At 44.5% G+C, this 16,098-nt stretch overlaps 1 protein-coding gene across 2 annotated transcripts in view; it reads right to left on the reverse strand.

Annotated features, from left to right (window-relative positions):
- Positions 1-1,162: 1,162 nt before the first annotated feature.
- The window catches only part of RHOH (ras homolog family member H), a 48,916-nt gene continuing 33,980 nt past the window's right edge, over positions 1,163-16,098 (reverse strand). For both annotated transcript variants that reach the window (XM_008017592.3, XM_008017593.3), the window contains exons 2-3: positions 2,962-3,083; positions 1,163-2,643 (exon numbers count right to left, since the gene is read on the reverse strand). In XM_008017592.3, coding sequence (XP_008015783.1) covers positions 1,859-2,434 — 576 coding nt within the window. In that variant the 5' untranslated portion in view covers positions 2,435-2,643; positions 2,962-3,083 and the 3' untranslated portion in view covers positions 1,163-1,858. The remainder of the gene's footprint in view (positions 2,644-2,961; positions 3,084-16,098) is intronic.

Raw genomic sequence — 16,098 nt, forward strand, 5'->3', positions numbered from 1 at the left:
TATTGATTATGGTTGTAAGGAATTGACCACACAAGGGAACAGAGAAACTGGTTTGGCTATGTCAACATAACTCTAATCAAAGTCATTTATGCCAGCCACCTTACCTTTTGTGTGTAATAGTCACATTACCCCATAACAATGATGTACCCTCATAAAGGTGGTTCAGAGTGTTTCTAAGTTTTGATTAGAGCAGTAATTGATTGATCTATCTAGGCGCCAGCCTTTGCAATTTCTTTCTTTCTTTCTTTCTTTTCTTTGAGATGGAGTCTCCCTCTGTTGCCCAGGCTGGAGTGTAGTGGCACAATCTTGGCTCACTGCAACCTCCTCCTCCCGGGTTCAGGCAATTCTTCTGCCTCAGTCTCCCAGGTAGCTAGAACTACAGGCATGTGCCACCACACCCAGCTAATTTTTGTATATTTAGTAGAGATGGGGTTTCACCATGTTGGCCAGGCTGGTCTCGAACTCCTGACCTCATGATCCACCCGCCTCAGCCTCCCAAAGTGCTGGGATTATAGGCATGAGCCACCGCACCCAGCCCAGCCTTTGCAATTTCTACCTTAAGTTATATAGTCCTCTATTCTCAACTTTAACAGATGAGCAACACCATTGCTTTTAAACTATTCGATAGAATGGGGTTTGAGTTGTGTGTGTGAGAGCAGGTTGTGTGCGAGTATGTGTGTATCTATTTATTCAGTATTTCCCCTGATAACTTTCTGTTATCTGAGCAGTTGCTATAGAGCTTTCTTTTTCCTGGGTTTGGAATTTGATTTTTCTTTTTTGAAGGCTGTAAATTCTACCTTTTCCCTTACATACACATATATATGTAGATACCCTCCCAATAATCCTAATTAGATCCTACAATTCATAAATTATGTTGCCACAACAGCTCAGTTTAGACAAATGTATAAGAAATTTGTCAAGTTAACAGAACTTTGAGCCCACTGTCTTTCACAGGACGTGCAGTCACCTGGGAACCACCCTACCAGAAGTGAAAGTGACACTCTCTCGCTTCTGTTTCAAGTTCTGTTGCTATTGCTTGGAGCAGTCTGATTCTCTACCTGAAAGATGGTGTTTCAATCAGTCATGGTGAATGAGAGGAGAATATGTAGTGCATAACTGGAGTTGGGTGAAAGACAATATTGTAAATAAAGACAATATTGTAAATAAATGAATGATGTTTTATCATTTCAGAAAAATACAGCAATAACTTTAAAATCATTAGGCAGTATTAGGATATCCTATGGAACTGTATTTTATATCCAACTCTGAATAACACATAGGTAGAAAATAAATTGCAAAGATTCATTTATGGTCATTTTTAAATTTGATTACCCATTTAAATCCAGCAGCCAAGTGGTTTCAACAGACTTTCTACTTGAGGTGAAAATAATAACACTACAAACATATGGCAGAGCTCCGTACAGGTATTTCACTCACACAGGAGTTTATGTTTTCGAGGATGTAGCAAAAGATTTTCCAAGTGTGAAAACTAAATATATACAAAAGCAATCCATTTTGTTATTAGTTAAATAAAATGTGTCTTTAAATACGGAATTCTTTGAAAAACTCACTTCATCGTCCAAAATTATGGAGACTATTTCACTATTTTAATCAAAAATGGAATAGTCATTACAGTTCCCCAAGGGATTTTCTGACTGGCCTGGGCAAGGAGTTCACTTGTAGAGTGTAGTTAGTGAAAACATCCAGTGGCCAAGCCTCATCAATAACTGTATCCGAAAGGAGACACTGCTTGGGGAGTACCCAGAGAAAACACCAAGCTTTCCTGGCTTCCCGGCCCTCCCTCTCCCCATTAGTCTTTGGGGCACATACATAAGTGTTGTGCGAAGTCTCTTGGGGTTTAGAAGATCTTGCACTCATTGATGGAGAAGAGTCTCCTTCTGTTTCGTCTCCTGGCCTGGTTGACGGCAGTTCGGACTGCGCACTCAAACACCTGCTGTACCCCCCGGTTGCTAAGGGCTGAGCACTCCAGGTAACCCTTGGCTCTGACATCCTGGGCCAGTTTCTTCCCTTCCATGGCATTGATGCAGGAGGCCCTGTGGGGCCCCATCTCCCGCTGGTCAGTCTGGGTGGCCACCACCAGCACAGGGGTACAGGGCAAGTTGCTCCTGATTTCACCAATCCACTTGTTCTTCAAGTTCAGGAATGAGTTATGGTTGGCCACAGAGTAGCACATCAGCACCACGTCTGCCTGCTGGTAGGACAGGGGCCGGATGCTTCTGAAGGCATCATTGCCGGCTGTGTCCCAGAGGCCCAGGCTGATCTGGATGCCATCCATGAAGACGTCCACTCCCGTGTTCTCGTACACTGTGGGCTTGTAGGCCTCCGGGAAGGTCTCAGAGGTGAAGCGCACCAACAGAGAGGTTTTCCCCACAGCAGAGTCGCCCACCAACACGCACTTGATGGAACTCAGCATCTTCCCAGCCTGCTGTCCTACTCGCAAGTCCAGAATCCCAGGGACGAGAGCCCTCAGTGGGCGGCTGCAGGACACGCCATTCAGCAAGGGGAAGGCAAGCTAGGTAGGTCTGTGTCCTCAGGACCTCTGCCGGCGATTTGCAGAATGTTACTTCTCGCCGCCCATCCAAGCACCGTCTACTTTGAAAACCTCCAAAGCCTAGTCTTCAACTGGAACAGAAAGAGAAGGGGGAAAATGAAGTCTTTCTTTCTTGCCTTTTTTGAAGATAAGGGGCTTCCTCATTGGCAAACAGATTAAATGTGGGGCAATTTCTGTATAGCCAACCAACTCCACTTGTGCAATCTACTCTTCCCCTCTCAGGGAGAGCTTAGATCTGTCTTCGCCCAACACACGCGCGCACACACACACACACACACAACGCCTCCCGGTCAAGAAGCAGAAGCTGACTTTATCTCTAAAATCATTCAAGCGCTAAAAAACACAAGCAACTGCTCTGACTGCAACATGAAAAAGACCTCGGTAGCAACCTGGTGTGTGAAGGAGACGTTTCCAAACAGGTCTCTGTCGGCTTCTACTCCAAGAAGTGACAAGGGCCCCTGAGAGCGTTCTCCACGGCTTCAGCTTCTGATGGATCTAGCCACCTTGGAAACTGCAAGAAACAAGAATGTTATGAGTGACAGATACTTTATGCATTTCTTTTTGTTTATTGACTAATCACACAGTCCTTGGTTTATGGGAATATGTGTTGTAATAGGGGAAAAGAAATTACTAGAACTCTAAAAATTTGCTGTGGTTTTTCCCTTGAGGTTTTTCCAAAAACTGGTAAGAGATGCAGCAGACTGGCCTTAGAGTTATCTGCATCTGAAATCAGGCACTGTCACCTACACATGGCTTTGAGCCCACTGCTTGAACTCCACGCCTCAGCTTACACATCTGCAAGATTGTGATAAATTTAGGAACCACTTCTCAGAGATGCTGTGAGGATCAAGTTATTTCTTTCTTTTAACATTTTTGGATGGCCATCTGTGTATCCCAAACTCCGCTAGGCCCCTAGTCAAACAAAATATCTTGCCTGAAAGCAACCATATTCAGTGCCTGTCACTTAAACAGGACTGCATAAATGGAACAATCTGAATTTCAAGAAAGGCCAAATAAATTCTCGTTCAGTGCAGTGGGAAAACTCCAGGCAACGAGCTCTGCCTTGGAGACACTGTCGGGTCTGCTGCGGCACGATATCACAAAGCCAGCCTCGCTCCAGACAAAGGAAAAGTCTTTCGGACCAAAATTCAGAGTAAAGGTTATTACTGCGATCTGGGCTTATAAACTCCCCTCCTTGGCGATCTTCCTGACATGTGTTATGCAAGGCAATACAAAGCAAACCTACAAGTCTGATTTAAGACATAATTTTTAAGTCACTTCTCTAAATCCTGGCATTCCTTTCCAAAACATTTTTTTTTTCTTTTTCTTTTTCTTTTTTCGGAGACAGGATCTCACTCTGTTGCCCAGGCTGGAGTGCAGTGGTGTCATCACGGCTCACTGCAGCCTGGACCTCCTGGGCTCAGGTGATCCTCCCACCTCAGCCTCCTGAGTAGCTGGGACTACATGTGTGTGCCACCACACCTGGCTAATTTCTTGCTTTCTTTGTAGAGATACAGTCTCACTATGTTGCCCAGGCTGGTCATGAACTCCTGGCCTCAAAGATCCTCCTGTCTCAGCCTCCCAAAGTGTTGGGATTACAGGCGTGAGCCACCATGCCCGGCAGCCAAGACATTTTTATCCTTGTCAACCCACGGTCTCTGTTGTTTAATTATACCTAACAGCCTTTGCAAATGAGTTAGCCAAATAAATAATTCACATGATATTCACATATTCATGTTTTTAATGGATATGTGAATATATTCATTAAAATATATTTTAAATATATTTTATTTAAAAATTCACGTGTAAGCCAGGTGACCTTGGCCAAATTACTTAACCTCTCTGAACCTTGATTTTCTCATAGAAATGAAAATAAGAAAAGGACTTTCTTCACGTGATCATTGTAAGGATTCAGAATGTGAAGAGTCTGATTTAGCACAAAGCCTGGCATCTGGGAATTACAGGAAGCCATCAAGTTATCCATTTCACTACTATCTGAAACACCAAATACTGAATGTCCGTAGTGGAGGGGCCACTTTGCCAAATGTTTACCTGGACTCTTTCTCCAGACTGACACCAGGTTACTGTCACACACCATGGTCATGGACCCCATTTGAGACTAGACCTTTGAGGAAGGACTCCTTGAGGGCTCCATAGGCTTTAGTTAGACATTAGATCCTTAGACCAAGTGGCAACTTAAAAATATGCATTTGTGACTTAGTCCAGAGCCAAGAACTCTTAAGATATTTGTATATTTTTTAAATTTAATTTAATTATCTTACTTTTTATAAATGGAGTTGGGGGTCTCATTATATTGCTCAGGCTGGTCTCAAACTCCGGAGTTCAAGTGATCCTCCCACCTCAGCCTCCCAAAGTGCTGGGATTACAGGCATGAGCCACCACGCCTGGCCTTAAGTTTTTTGGTTTTTTTTGGAGCACAATTATTGTGTTGAGTGTTTTAATATTTCATTTTTGAGAATTTAAATGAGCATTTAAATATCAAATATTGTGCTATTATTTATTATTATTATTATTTGCCTATTTCCTCCATATTTTATTTATTTATTTATTTATTTTGGCCTTAAGTTTTATTTGACTCCAGTGTAGCAGGGCCAGAATTAAGAAAAATGTACACGGTTCAGGCATTTATTTATTTATTTATCTTAATTTTAGTTTTTTGAAATGGAGTTTTGCTCTGTTGCCCAGGCTAGAGTGCAGTGGCTCGATCTCAGTTCACTGCAACCTCCGCCTCTCAGGTTCAAGCAATTCTTATGCCTCAGTCTCCTGAGTAGCTGGGACTACAGGCATGCACCATCACACCCAGCTAATTTTTGTATTTTTAGTACAGACGGGGTTTCACCATGTTGCCAAGGTTGGTCTTGAACTCCTGACCTCAAATGATCCACCCGCCTAGGCCTCCCAAAGTGCTGGGATTACAGGCATGAGTCACCATACCCAACACTGGCCACCTTTATTTATTTTTTGAGACAGTCTTGCTCTATCTCCCATGCTGGAGACAGAGTACGATGGTGGCTTACTGCAGCCTCCACCTCCCAGGCTCAAGTGATCTTCCCAGCTCAGCCTCCCAAGTAGCTAGGACTACGAGCACTCACCACTGTGATCGGCTACGTTTGTTTAGTTTGTATAGAGACAAGGTCTCACTATGTTGCTGAGTCTGGTCCCGAACTCCTGGGCTCAAGTGATACTCTCGCCTCAGCCTCCCAAAGTGTTGGAATTATAGGCATGAGTCACCACACCCAGTCCTTTCGGTTATTTAAATAAACTCTCCAATAAACTGACTGAGCTAAAGCCAAATTTCCTGAGTGAATATCTGCAAAAGGAAATTAATAAGGCATAATTGTTAAGGTCATGGGCTTTAAAGTCAGGTAAACCTGGCATTGAATCCGAGCTGCCCAATCGACTACCTATGTGACGAACTTGGAAGATTTTCTAACCTCCTTAAGCCTCAGTTTCCTCCTCTGTAAAATCAGTGTAATAATATTATATCTGCATCACAGGTTGTTGAGAGTATTTAAGTGTGTTTAAAGCTTAGAGCGCAAAATTCTTTTTTTTTTTTTTTTTTTTTTTGGAGACCTGAGTCTCGCTCTGTCGCTCAGGCTGGCGTGCAGTGGTGTGATCTCGGCTCACTGCAACCTCCGCCTCCTGGGTTCAAGTGATTCTGCTGCTGCAACCTTCTGAGTAGCTGTGATTACAGATGCCCACTATCGTGCCTGGCTAATTTTTGTATTTTTAGTGGAGACGGGGTTTCACCATGCTGGCCAGGCTGCTCTCAAACTCCTGGGCTCAAGTGATCTGCCTGCCTCAGCCTCCCAAAGTGCTGGGATTACAGGCATGAGCCACTGTGCCTGGCCTAGAGTGCAAAATTCTTAGCAGGTGCATAATATAAACATACTGTATGTATATAGTAAACACTCAGTAAGTAGTCCCTATTAATAATATTCTGAAATAACAATTACTAAATATAATGATAAACAGTTATTAACGCTAAGTAGGGAATTTAAAGTAGCACAAAAGAGGTTTCTCCAACAAAGGGTGAAACACACCCAGACATAGCTACAAAAAGAGAGAGAGAGAAAGAGAGAGACTCCTGTCTAAGCTTTGCCACCCAGCAAGTCAGAAAGGTGAAAACATCTCTGTTCAATCAAGTGACCCTCAGTGCCAGCCAGTTCTGACCCCAAGTGGCTCATCAAGTCAGCTTTCAGGGCCTCAGTTTCATAAACTGTAAAGTAGTTCTTGATAGTTTTATTAAAACTGAAGCCAAAGTACCTGCTGCAGTGAATACAAAACATAAACCATTGCATTACTGTGCGGCAGTAAAGATGGATGATAAGCCTTGAGGACAGGAGGAGCCTTGGAAGATGCCTAAATATGGAGCTGGGGGAGGAAGGGAAGTAGGGGAGGAGCTGCGGTCCGAGGCAGAGCCATACCCTATATGGACATGACAGATAATCTTCAGAATGGGTCACGTGTGTCCAGGAGTGAGCCGCCTCGAGTTACATCATCAGCATGTGAGTCTGATGGGCTTGATTTCAGCGAATTTCTCCTAAAGAAATTCTCCCTAGAAGGGCTTCTGGGTGAAAAAAGTGAGTCTTCCATGGTATTTCCCAAGTGGCTAACTGGCAAGAGTGGCCCAAGTACGTCTCTTCGTACGGAAGAGTTACGAGAGCGTCATGGGTGACGACACTGAGTGGCCCTCCAGGCCGTTCTTCTCAGGCCTTGAATCAGACAGAATCAATGAGCCTTCACCTCCAGAGCTTCCGGGATCTCCATAATGTGATGCTCTTGCCCTTTTTCTCTTTCTACCATTTTCACAGAAAAGAGTCCCTCAGCAGGCCTCCAGGGTTCACACGCACAGACACAGGGAGGGAAGGGAGGCTTCATGTTGCAAAAGCAACAGGGTTGGGCCTTTCTGCCCACTCTGGCAAAGAGACCAAGATACACACAAGTGAGGGATTAGGGGAAGAGACATCCTAACCCATTTCCTCCTCCGGAGAACTGAGGGCTGTCCAGTAGGAAATCCTGGTTTCCTTTTGGACTCAATTCTAACGGCCGTGCTAACAGACACCCATTCTCCACCTGACGCCCTCCGCAGGCTCGCTCCCTGCCATCCTACTGGCTGGAAAGAGCAGGTCTTCACTCAGCCCCCAACTCACACGCCTTCTGGAAAGCCTTCCTTGACCACCAGCGCTCCCCAGCCCCTGCTAGATCAGATGCCCCCTGCTGTGTTCCCACAATACCTCTGTGCACATTTGACACAGAAACTACCACTCTGCCGAAATGGCTCGTCTTCTCAGTCGTAAAGTAGAATGAGATCTGCCCTGCCTTCTCCACTGGGAGCTCATAAGGATCAGGTGGAAATGGTAACAATACAGAAATCATTTCGGTTTGTACTTTTACAATACTTTGTATGTTTGGAAATGCTCTCTTGTTGGTTTTGCGAGAAAGTCTTTTTATAACAATACAGCATAATATAGAGCTAAAGTGAAATTATGACTATTATTAACTGATTGTTATTATTGCAGGTTTGAAGTTAGCTGGGCTTTGGTGGAGGTAGCTCACTTCAAAATGCTGAGGGAATCCTCAGCTGTCTTTTTTAAAAAATATGAGTCCATCACCAGTTGGGGATGGCCTATCAATTACAGACAATATATCTAAATGTCATCCTCCTCAAGGAGCTTTGGACAAAGGACCTGTGCTGGTAGCAGCCGATTCATTCATTAAGGAAATTGATTCCACCATGAATCTAACACAATTAAATGGCCAGGAAGTCACCATGCTCCTCAGCAACCTCTAGCAATCTCTAGCCAGCACCTTCAATAGCGCCTTCCTAGCCTAGCAGGGACATCACAGCAAAAGCCAGCCTTTCTCAGGATGGGTGAGCCCATGGTGGGGGCTCCCCAACTGGGAAGTGGGGCTGAGTGCTTTGTTCCTTTACGGCGTCTCGCTGTGTCCCCCAGGCTTGTATGCAGTGGCATGATACTGGCTCACTGCCGCCTCCGCCTCCTGGGTTCAAGTGATTCTCCTGCCTCAGTCTCCTGAGTAGCTGAGATTACAGGCATCCATCACCATGCGCAGCTAGTTTTTTGTATTTGTAGTAGAGAAGGGGTTTTGCCATGTTGGCCAGGCTGGTCTCAAATGCCTGACCTCAGGTGCTCCACCCACCTCGGCCTCCCAAAGTGCTGGGATTACAGGCGTGAGCCACCATGCCCGGCCAGTGCTTTGTTCTCGTGGGGAAAGGGAAGCAATTCCAAAAATCTTAAGCAACTTTAGAAAAAACCAGTGTAACCATCTCTAAACTTTTTCACTCCAAAATCTTACCAGTTTTTACTATCTAACAAATAGATACTTGTATATATCTTCTAAATATTTTTCAGATTTAAGCTTTTTTAAATTTCAACATTGTCTACACACTTGCTAGATTTCAGCTAAACAGATTTCCACTGTTTCAACAATTCCTAACTGCACAGCTATTCCTCATTGTCTTTGGGTTAGTTCCGTATTTCACCATAATTAGCTACATATATGTACATATGTGTATGTGTAGAGATATAACTTTATATATGTAAGGTACAGGTAAGTAACTTTTTTTTTTTTTTTTTTTTTTTTTCCTGAGATGGAGTCTCACTCTGTCACCAGGCTGGAGTGCAGTGGCGCCATCTCGGCTCACTGCAACCTCCACCTCCCAGGTTCAAGCAATTCTCCTGCCTCAGCCTCCCGAGTAGCTGGGACTAAGGAGTGCGTCACCATGCCTAGCTAATTTTTGTATTTTTTAAGTTGAGATGGGGTTTCACCACGTTAGCCAGGATGGTCTCGATCTCCTGACCATGTCATCCACCTGCCTCAGCCTCCCAAAGTGCTGTGATTACAGGCGTGAGCCACTGCTCCAGGTTGTAGCCAGCTCTTCAGATTAGGTCTCCACTCCTATTGTCTTCCTACAAATAAACCAGTTCTTGATTTTTTTTTTTTTTTTTTTTTTTTTTTTTGAGATGAAGTTTCACTCTTTTTGCCCAGGCTGGAATGCAATGCACACGATCTCAGCTCACTGCAACTTCACCTCCCGGATTCAAGCGATTCTTCTGCCTCAGCCTCCCGAGTAGCTGAGATTACAAGGTGCATGCCACCAAGCCCGTCTAATTTTGTATTTTTAGTAGAGACAGGGTTTCACCATGTTGGTCAGGCTGGTCTCAAACTCCTGACCTCAGGTGACTCGCCCACCTCGGCCTCCCAAAGTCCTTGGATTACAGGTGTGAGCCACCACGCCCGGCTCAGTGCTTGATGTTTTTTTTTTTTTTTTTTTTTTTTTTTTTTTTTTTTTTTTGAGGCGGAGTCTTCACTCTGTCGCCCAGGCTGGAGTGCAGTGGCACCATCTCGGCTCACTGCAAGCTCCGCTCCCGGGTTCGTGCCATTCTCCTGCCTCAGCCTCCCGAGTAGCTGGGACTACAGGCGCCCGCCACCGTGCCCGGCTAATTTTTTTTTGTATTTTAGTAGAGACGGGGTTTCACCGTGTTAGCCAGGATGGTCTCGATCTCCTGACCTCATGATCCGCCCGCCTCGGCCTCCCAAAGTGCAGGGATTACAGGCGTGAGCCACCGGCGCCCGGCCTAGTGCTTGATGTTTTAAAGGACATCTGTTGCCTCCTGATCTGGATGCTGGTTTCACAAGTGTGTGCAGTTTGTGAAAATCCACCAAGCTGTATATCCATGAGGTGTTCACTTAGATAAAACTTCAGTAAAAAACATTTTTAAAAATAAGGTTACCACCTTTGCGGTGAACATCTTCTCAAGTGGTATTTTATAAGTTTTACTTGCAAGAGCTTATTTCACTAATCTGAATCCTATCTTAATAATTCCCCCTACTGTGTTGCTAATTGCTACAAATAGTCACTAAATTTTCTCTCAAAATCACAAAAAGAAATCATTTTTAAGTCAGTGTATTTTCATACGTAGATCATCTCTGTTTGAAACAGATTTTGTTCTGAAAGTTTGTTTGCAAGATGCTGGTTTGCTTGGCCAGGCACAGTGTCTCACGCTTGTAATCCCAGTGCTTTGGGAGGCTGATGTAGAAGGATCACTTGAGGCCAGGAATTCAATGCCAGCCTGGGCAACATAGCAAGACCCTGTTTCTATTAAAAGAAAAAAAAAAAAAGATGCTGGTTTGCAACTTTTAACATAAGTTCACCAGAATAAAAAATGTTAAGCAGTATTTATATTCCTAAGCCTGAAGCATATTAAACCCCTTTACAGTTGAATTCAAACAAAACATTGTCAAGTCCTGAAGCCTTTTATTAGTTTAACATATTAAACTCTGAAACCTCTCTGAGCCGTGTGTCCTGCCCTCTGACTCCCAACCACACCGGGACCGTGGTCCCCTTCCCCTCCTCTGGTCTAGCAACTCTGTCCTGACTGGTCTCTTCCACTCCAGGAGCACGATCCAGGAATCATTGCCTGAGGTGTAGAGTTCTTAGCCCGGTTCAATTTCAGAGTCAAATACAAGACTAGCCAGCTAGACAACTGCCCAGAGCACCGTTAGAACCTCATCTCAAAACTAAAGTGATGGGGAAATGCATTTCCTACTACTTTTCTCAAAATAATTGGAATACCCTGAAAAACTGCTTGGAGTTGAGGGTACAACCCCAAGAGGTACACTCAGGGAAGGACACGTGGTCTCTGAACTTCTTTTAGGGAATGTGGATCTTGTTTACCAAAGGACTCGTGTTTTCTCAGTTGAGTATCCATTTTTGGGGCCTGAGCTGAACTATTCTAGGAAAAAGAGAGCAAAAAGGCAAATCATGCCTATCTAATCATTCTATAATGTCACGATGCTATAAATTAAAGGTTGTCAAACTATGGTTCATCCATGGCTGAACCTAGCCCGCCACCTGTTTTTGTATGGGCCATAAGTTGAGAATGGTTTTTACATTTTATTTTATTTTATTTGAGAGGGAGTTTCACTCTGTCGCCCAAGCTGGAGTGCAGTGGCATGATCTCCACTCACTGCAACCTCCACCTCCCAGGTTCAAGCGATTCTCCTGCCTCAGCCTCCCAAGTAGCTGGGATTACAGGGGGTTTTTACATTTTTTAATGGTTGAAAAAAATCCAAAGGAGGAGAATATTTTATGACACGTGAAAATTACATGAAATTCAAATTTCAGGGTTCATAAATAGCATTTTATTGGAACACAGTCATGCCCATTCATTGACATGTTGCCTATGACTGCTTTCTTGCTGCAACATAAAGTTGCAACCAAGCCTAAAATATTTTCAATTTGGTCTTTACACAAAAAAGTGTGCCAACCCCTACTAGACAGGTAGTTCAGAGTAAGAAGGGGCACGTAGACCTGGGGTCTGGCAGGCTTGGTTTGGCTCTAATGTCTGCCACTTAAATGCATGACCTTGGGGCAATTCCTTAACCTCTCTGAGCTTCGGGTCCTTTGACAACAAAGTCAACTATGCATGATGTCTACAACACGACTGACTCCGGAGCCATACTGCCTTTCAGCCCCACTGGCTATGTGATCTCATGAAGGTCACTTAACTTCTCTAAGCTCCTCTTCCCTAATTGTAAATAGGCAATAAGAAAGGTACCTACCTGGTGTGAGTTGGTTGATGGTATTATTTTTAATAATAAAAATAAAAATAAAATAATGGTACCTACCTTACAAGGTGGTTGTACAGAATTTAAAAGGGTAGTGCACGTAAAGCACATTGCATAGTGCCTGGCACAGAGTGAGTACTGTAGAAGTATTTACCATTATTATCATTTACTTTGAGGGGTTATCATAAGATGGTTCTGAGCTAGTGTATGTCGTGAGCCGAAAACAGTGCCTGGAACAAAACAGGCACTAGCAAATAGTAGCTGCTATGATGATGATGATATGAACCAGTACTATAGTCACACAGGAGAGGAAGCATTAATTCTCAAGATGGGAGAAAGGAGTGGTGATTCGGGAGCCCTGCATTTGAAAAGAGACAGCTGATCTGTAGGATGAGTAAGATTTTGATAAGCAAAAGAGAAGAAATCCTTTGTGGGTGGGGAGAAACCTGTGCAAAGGCCCAGGGGCATGAAAATACATGTTTGATTTGGGGAAGTAGAAGTAGTTCAGGGAGGTTGCACTGTGGGCTGCTCAGTGGGGAGCAGGACAGGGCCGGTGGAGGGATTATGGGAGATGAGCCTGTGATTCAACACAATCCAAGGTTGCCTTGTGCTCATCAGTAGCCACAGCATACTATTAGCTCCAACTGACTCCAATTAAAATTGGTTAACAGCCAATTAAAATCCCTGGGTCTTTGGCACATAAAACTGTTACTAGCCAGGCACAGTGGCTCCTGCCTATAATCCCAGCACTTTGGGAAGCCAAGGCAGGAGGATCACCTGAACCCAGGAGTTCAAGACCAGCCTGGGCAACATGGTGAGACCCCCCCCACCCCCACCAAGTCTACATTTAAAAAAAAATTAGCTAGACATGGTGGAGCACGCCTGTAGTCCCAGCTACTTGGGAGGCTGAGGCAGGATGATTACTTGAGCCCAGGAAGCTGAAGCTGCAGTGAGCCATTATCACACCACTGCACTCCAGCCTGGGCAACAAAGTGAGACCCTGTCTCAAAAAATTAAAAAAACTGTTACCAATCCACTCTCTTTTAACTTAAATGTTACTAGCCTCTTTGAGCACCTACTCTGTGTCAGGCATTGAAATCAAGTTAAAGAAGGCACAGTTTCTGCCTTCAAAAAACTTACAGTCTAATGGCAACACTAGACATCAACTTCAGCAAGGATCTAAGGTAGGAACAAATCAAGTGCCAACAAAGGGAAAAAGTGCTACTTGCAACTAGCAGGAATCAAGGAAGGTTTTGTGGAGGCCGTGATATTAGAACATGACCCTTAAAACCACTGAGCTTGAGATGCACAGAGAAGAAAGAGAAACATGAGCAATGAAGGAAAAATCTGGGGCACCTAGAAGTGGGAGAGGCAGCTCAGTTGGGCTAAAAGGCAGAGCCCAATATGGGAGCTCAAGCTGGGCTGTAGGAAACTCATTCTTGTGGCAGGTTAGGCTGGACTGCAGGCGGGAAAGACCAAAGAGGCAAGTGGGAGGCTCCCACCGTTGGGATCAAGGATGGCTTTATCCAGAGCAGCTGCTGTGAGACAAGAAACAGGGAGGGGGCCCCAGCAACACCCACAAGGTGGAACTGACGTGCAGGCCTGAAACAAGGTGATTCCAAGGCTGTATAGGCCTGGGGGCCTGGGAGAAGCTGCTGGCAAATACAGGCAGCACCAGAGGAGAAAGACGGATCTGTGAGATCCATGAAGAGGTGGGTGTTTCCCACTGGGGGGCCTGCTGAAGAGACACAGCGCTTTCAGGAGAGCCACCGGGCTGCCGCCATATGACAAGGCTATCGTTTACTGAATAAAGGGGAAGAGAAGTGGGGCAGCCAGGGTCGTCTTCCTCTCCCATGAGCTTTGACATGGAATCTTTAGCTAGAAACATGTTCTCCTCTATGTTATGTATAGCCAAAAAAAAAAAATCACCTAAGAATAGGTGGGTCTTGCACAAGCCAGTTTGTTCCTATATTGAAATCCATTAACATAACAGCGTACAAGTCTATTCACGGACACAGGAAAAGGCTTCCTAAGCTAAATGGGTGGAAAGCAGATTGCAAAATCGCCCGTACAGATTCCAGAGCTGTGAAAACATCTAGAGTGTTGACTACCTCCACGTGAAGCTGGCTTGTCTCTGGGTCCTGGGGTTGTATGCGATTCCCATTTTCTTCTCCTTGCTTACGTGCATTTAAAAATGTGTACATGATACGCATGTGCTATTTGTGCAGTTTTGAAGAAGTGCTTCCTGTATGTTGTTTTGTCTTTTTAATGTTGGCTTAGAAGGGAAGGAAAAGGCTGGGCTGGTGCCTTGAAGCTACAGAAAATTTCTGGGAATCTCTATCAGTGACTCTGAAAATTTTTCTAGGTCTACACTGCTGAATTCATTTACAATTCCTAGAAGCACTAACTCCAACTTCTGATTCCCTTTTAAAGGTCTGTTTCATTCTCTCCTCCTTGCAAAAGAGATTAGCAAAGCTGAATAATTCTGCCTCCTGAATCACAGCTGTCCATAGCTATCCTCAGCCCCAAGCCATCTCTTCTTTCTTCTTACTCATAAGAGTTTTGAAAGTCCAGGCTGAGAGCTAGGCGTGGTGGCTCACATCTGTAATCCCAGCACTTTGGGAGGCTAAGTGGGGGTGGATCACTTGAGATCAGGAGTTCAAGACTAGCCTGGCCAACATGGCAAAACCCCATCTCTACTAAAAACACACACACACAAAATTAGCTGGGCCTGGTGGCAGGTGCCTGTAATCCCAGCTATTTGGGAGGCTGAAGCAGGAGAATTGCTTGAACCTGGGAGTCAGAGGCTGCAGTGAGCCGAGATCACACCACCGCACTCCAGCCTGGACAACAGAGGGAGGCTTCGACTCAAAAAAATTCCAGGCTGGGTGCCGTGACTCACGCCTGTAGTCATAGCACTCTGGAAGGCCAAAGCTGGCGGATCGCTTGAGGTCGGAAATTCTAGACCAGCCTGGCCAACATGGCGAAACCCTGTTTCTACTAAAAATACAAAAATTAGCCCGTCATGGTGGCTAATGATCCCAGCTACTCAGGAGGCTGTGGCAGGAGAATCGCTTGAGCCTAGGAGGCTGAGGGTGTAGTGAGGGGGGATCGTGCCAGCTGCACTCCAGCCTGGATGACAGAGTGAGACTCCGTCTCAAAAAAAAAAAAAAAAACAAAGAAGTCCTTTTCATATTCTTTTAGATATTCAAATAAATTTGAATACGGCCTGGGTATTGGATGGCATTAAAGAACTATTGCTAATTTTGTTAGGTGATAACTGTATTGTCAGGCCCTGATTTATCAATTTGTCAATGATATTTTAAGGCCCTTATCTGATAGAGATGTTGATGTATTGATAGGAAAATAAATAAGATGTCAGGGATTTATTTTATATTATTCCAGAAAACAACAAGTAAAAACGATGGATAAAATAAGATTGGAAAAGTGTCAAGAACTATTGAGGTTGAGTGGCAGGTACACAGGAGTATATTAGCCTATTCTCTCTTCTTTGGTGTAGCTTCAAAACTTTTTGTGTTAAAAGTTTTAAAGGGTGGGGGCTTTTGTTTTCTTTCTTTTTTTTTTTTTTTGAGATGGAGTTTCACTCTTGTTGCCCAGGCTGGAGTGCAATGGCAAGGTCTCAACTCACTGCAACCTCCACCTCCCAGGTTCAAGCGATTCTCTTGCCTCAGCCTTCCAAGTAGCTGGGACTACAAGCATGTGCCACCACACCAGCTAATTTTGTATTTTTAGTAGAGACGGAGTTTCTCCATGTTGGTCAGGCTGGTCTCAAACTCCCGACCTCAGGTGATCCACCCTCCTTGGCCTCCCAAAGTGCTGGAATTACAGGTGTGAGCCACCACACCGGGTCCCAAGCTGTAGTTTTATTCTTACTCTCTGGTTATAGAGAA

This window comes from Chlorocebus sabaeus, chromosome 27 (assembly GCF_047675955.1).
Source record: "Chlorocebus sabaeus isolate Y175 chromosome 27, mChlSab1.0.hap1, whole genome shotgun sequence".
NCBI classification, from domain to species: Eukaryota; Metazoa; Chordata; class Mammalia; order Primates; family Cercopithecidae; genus Chlorocebus; species Chlorocebus sabaeus.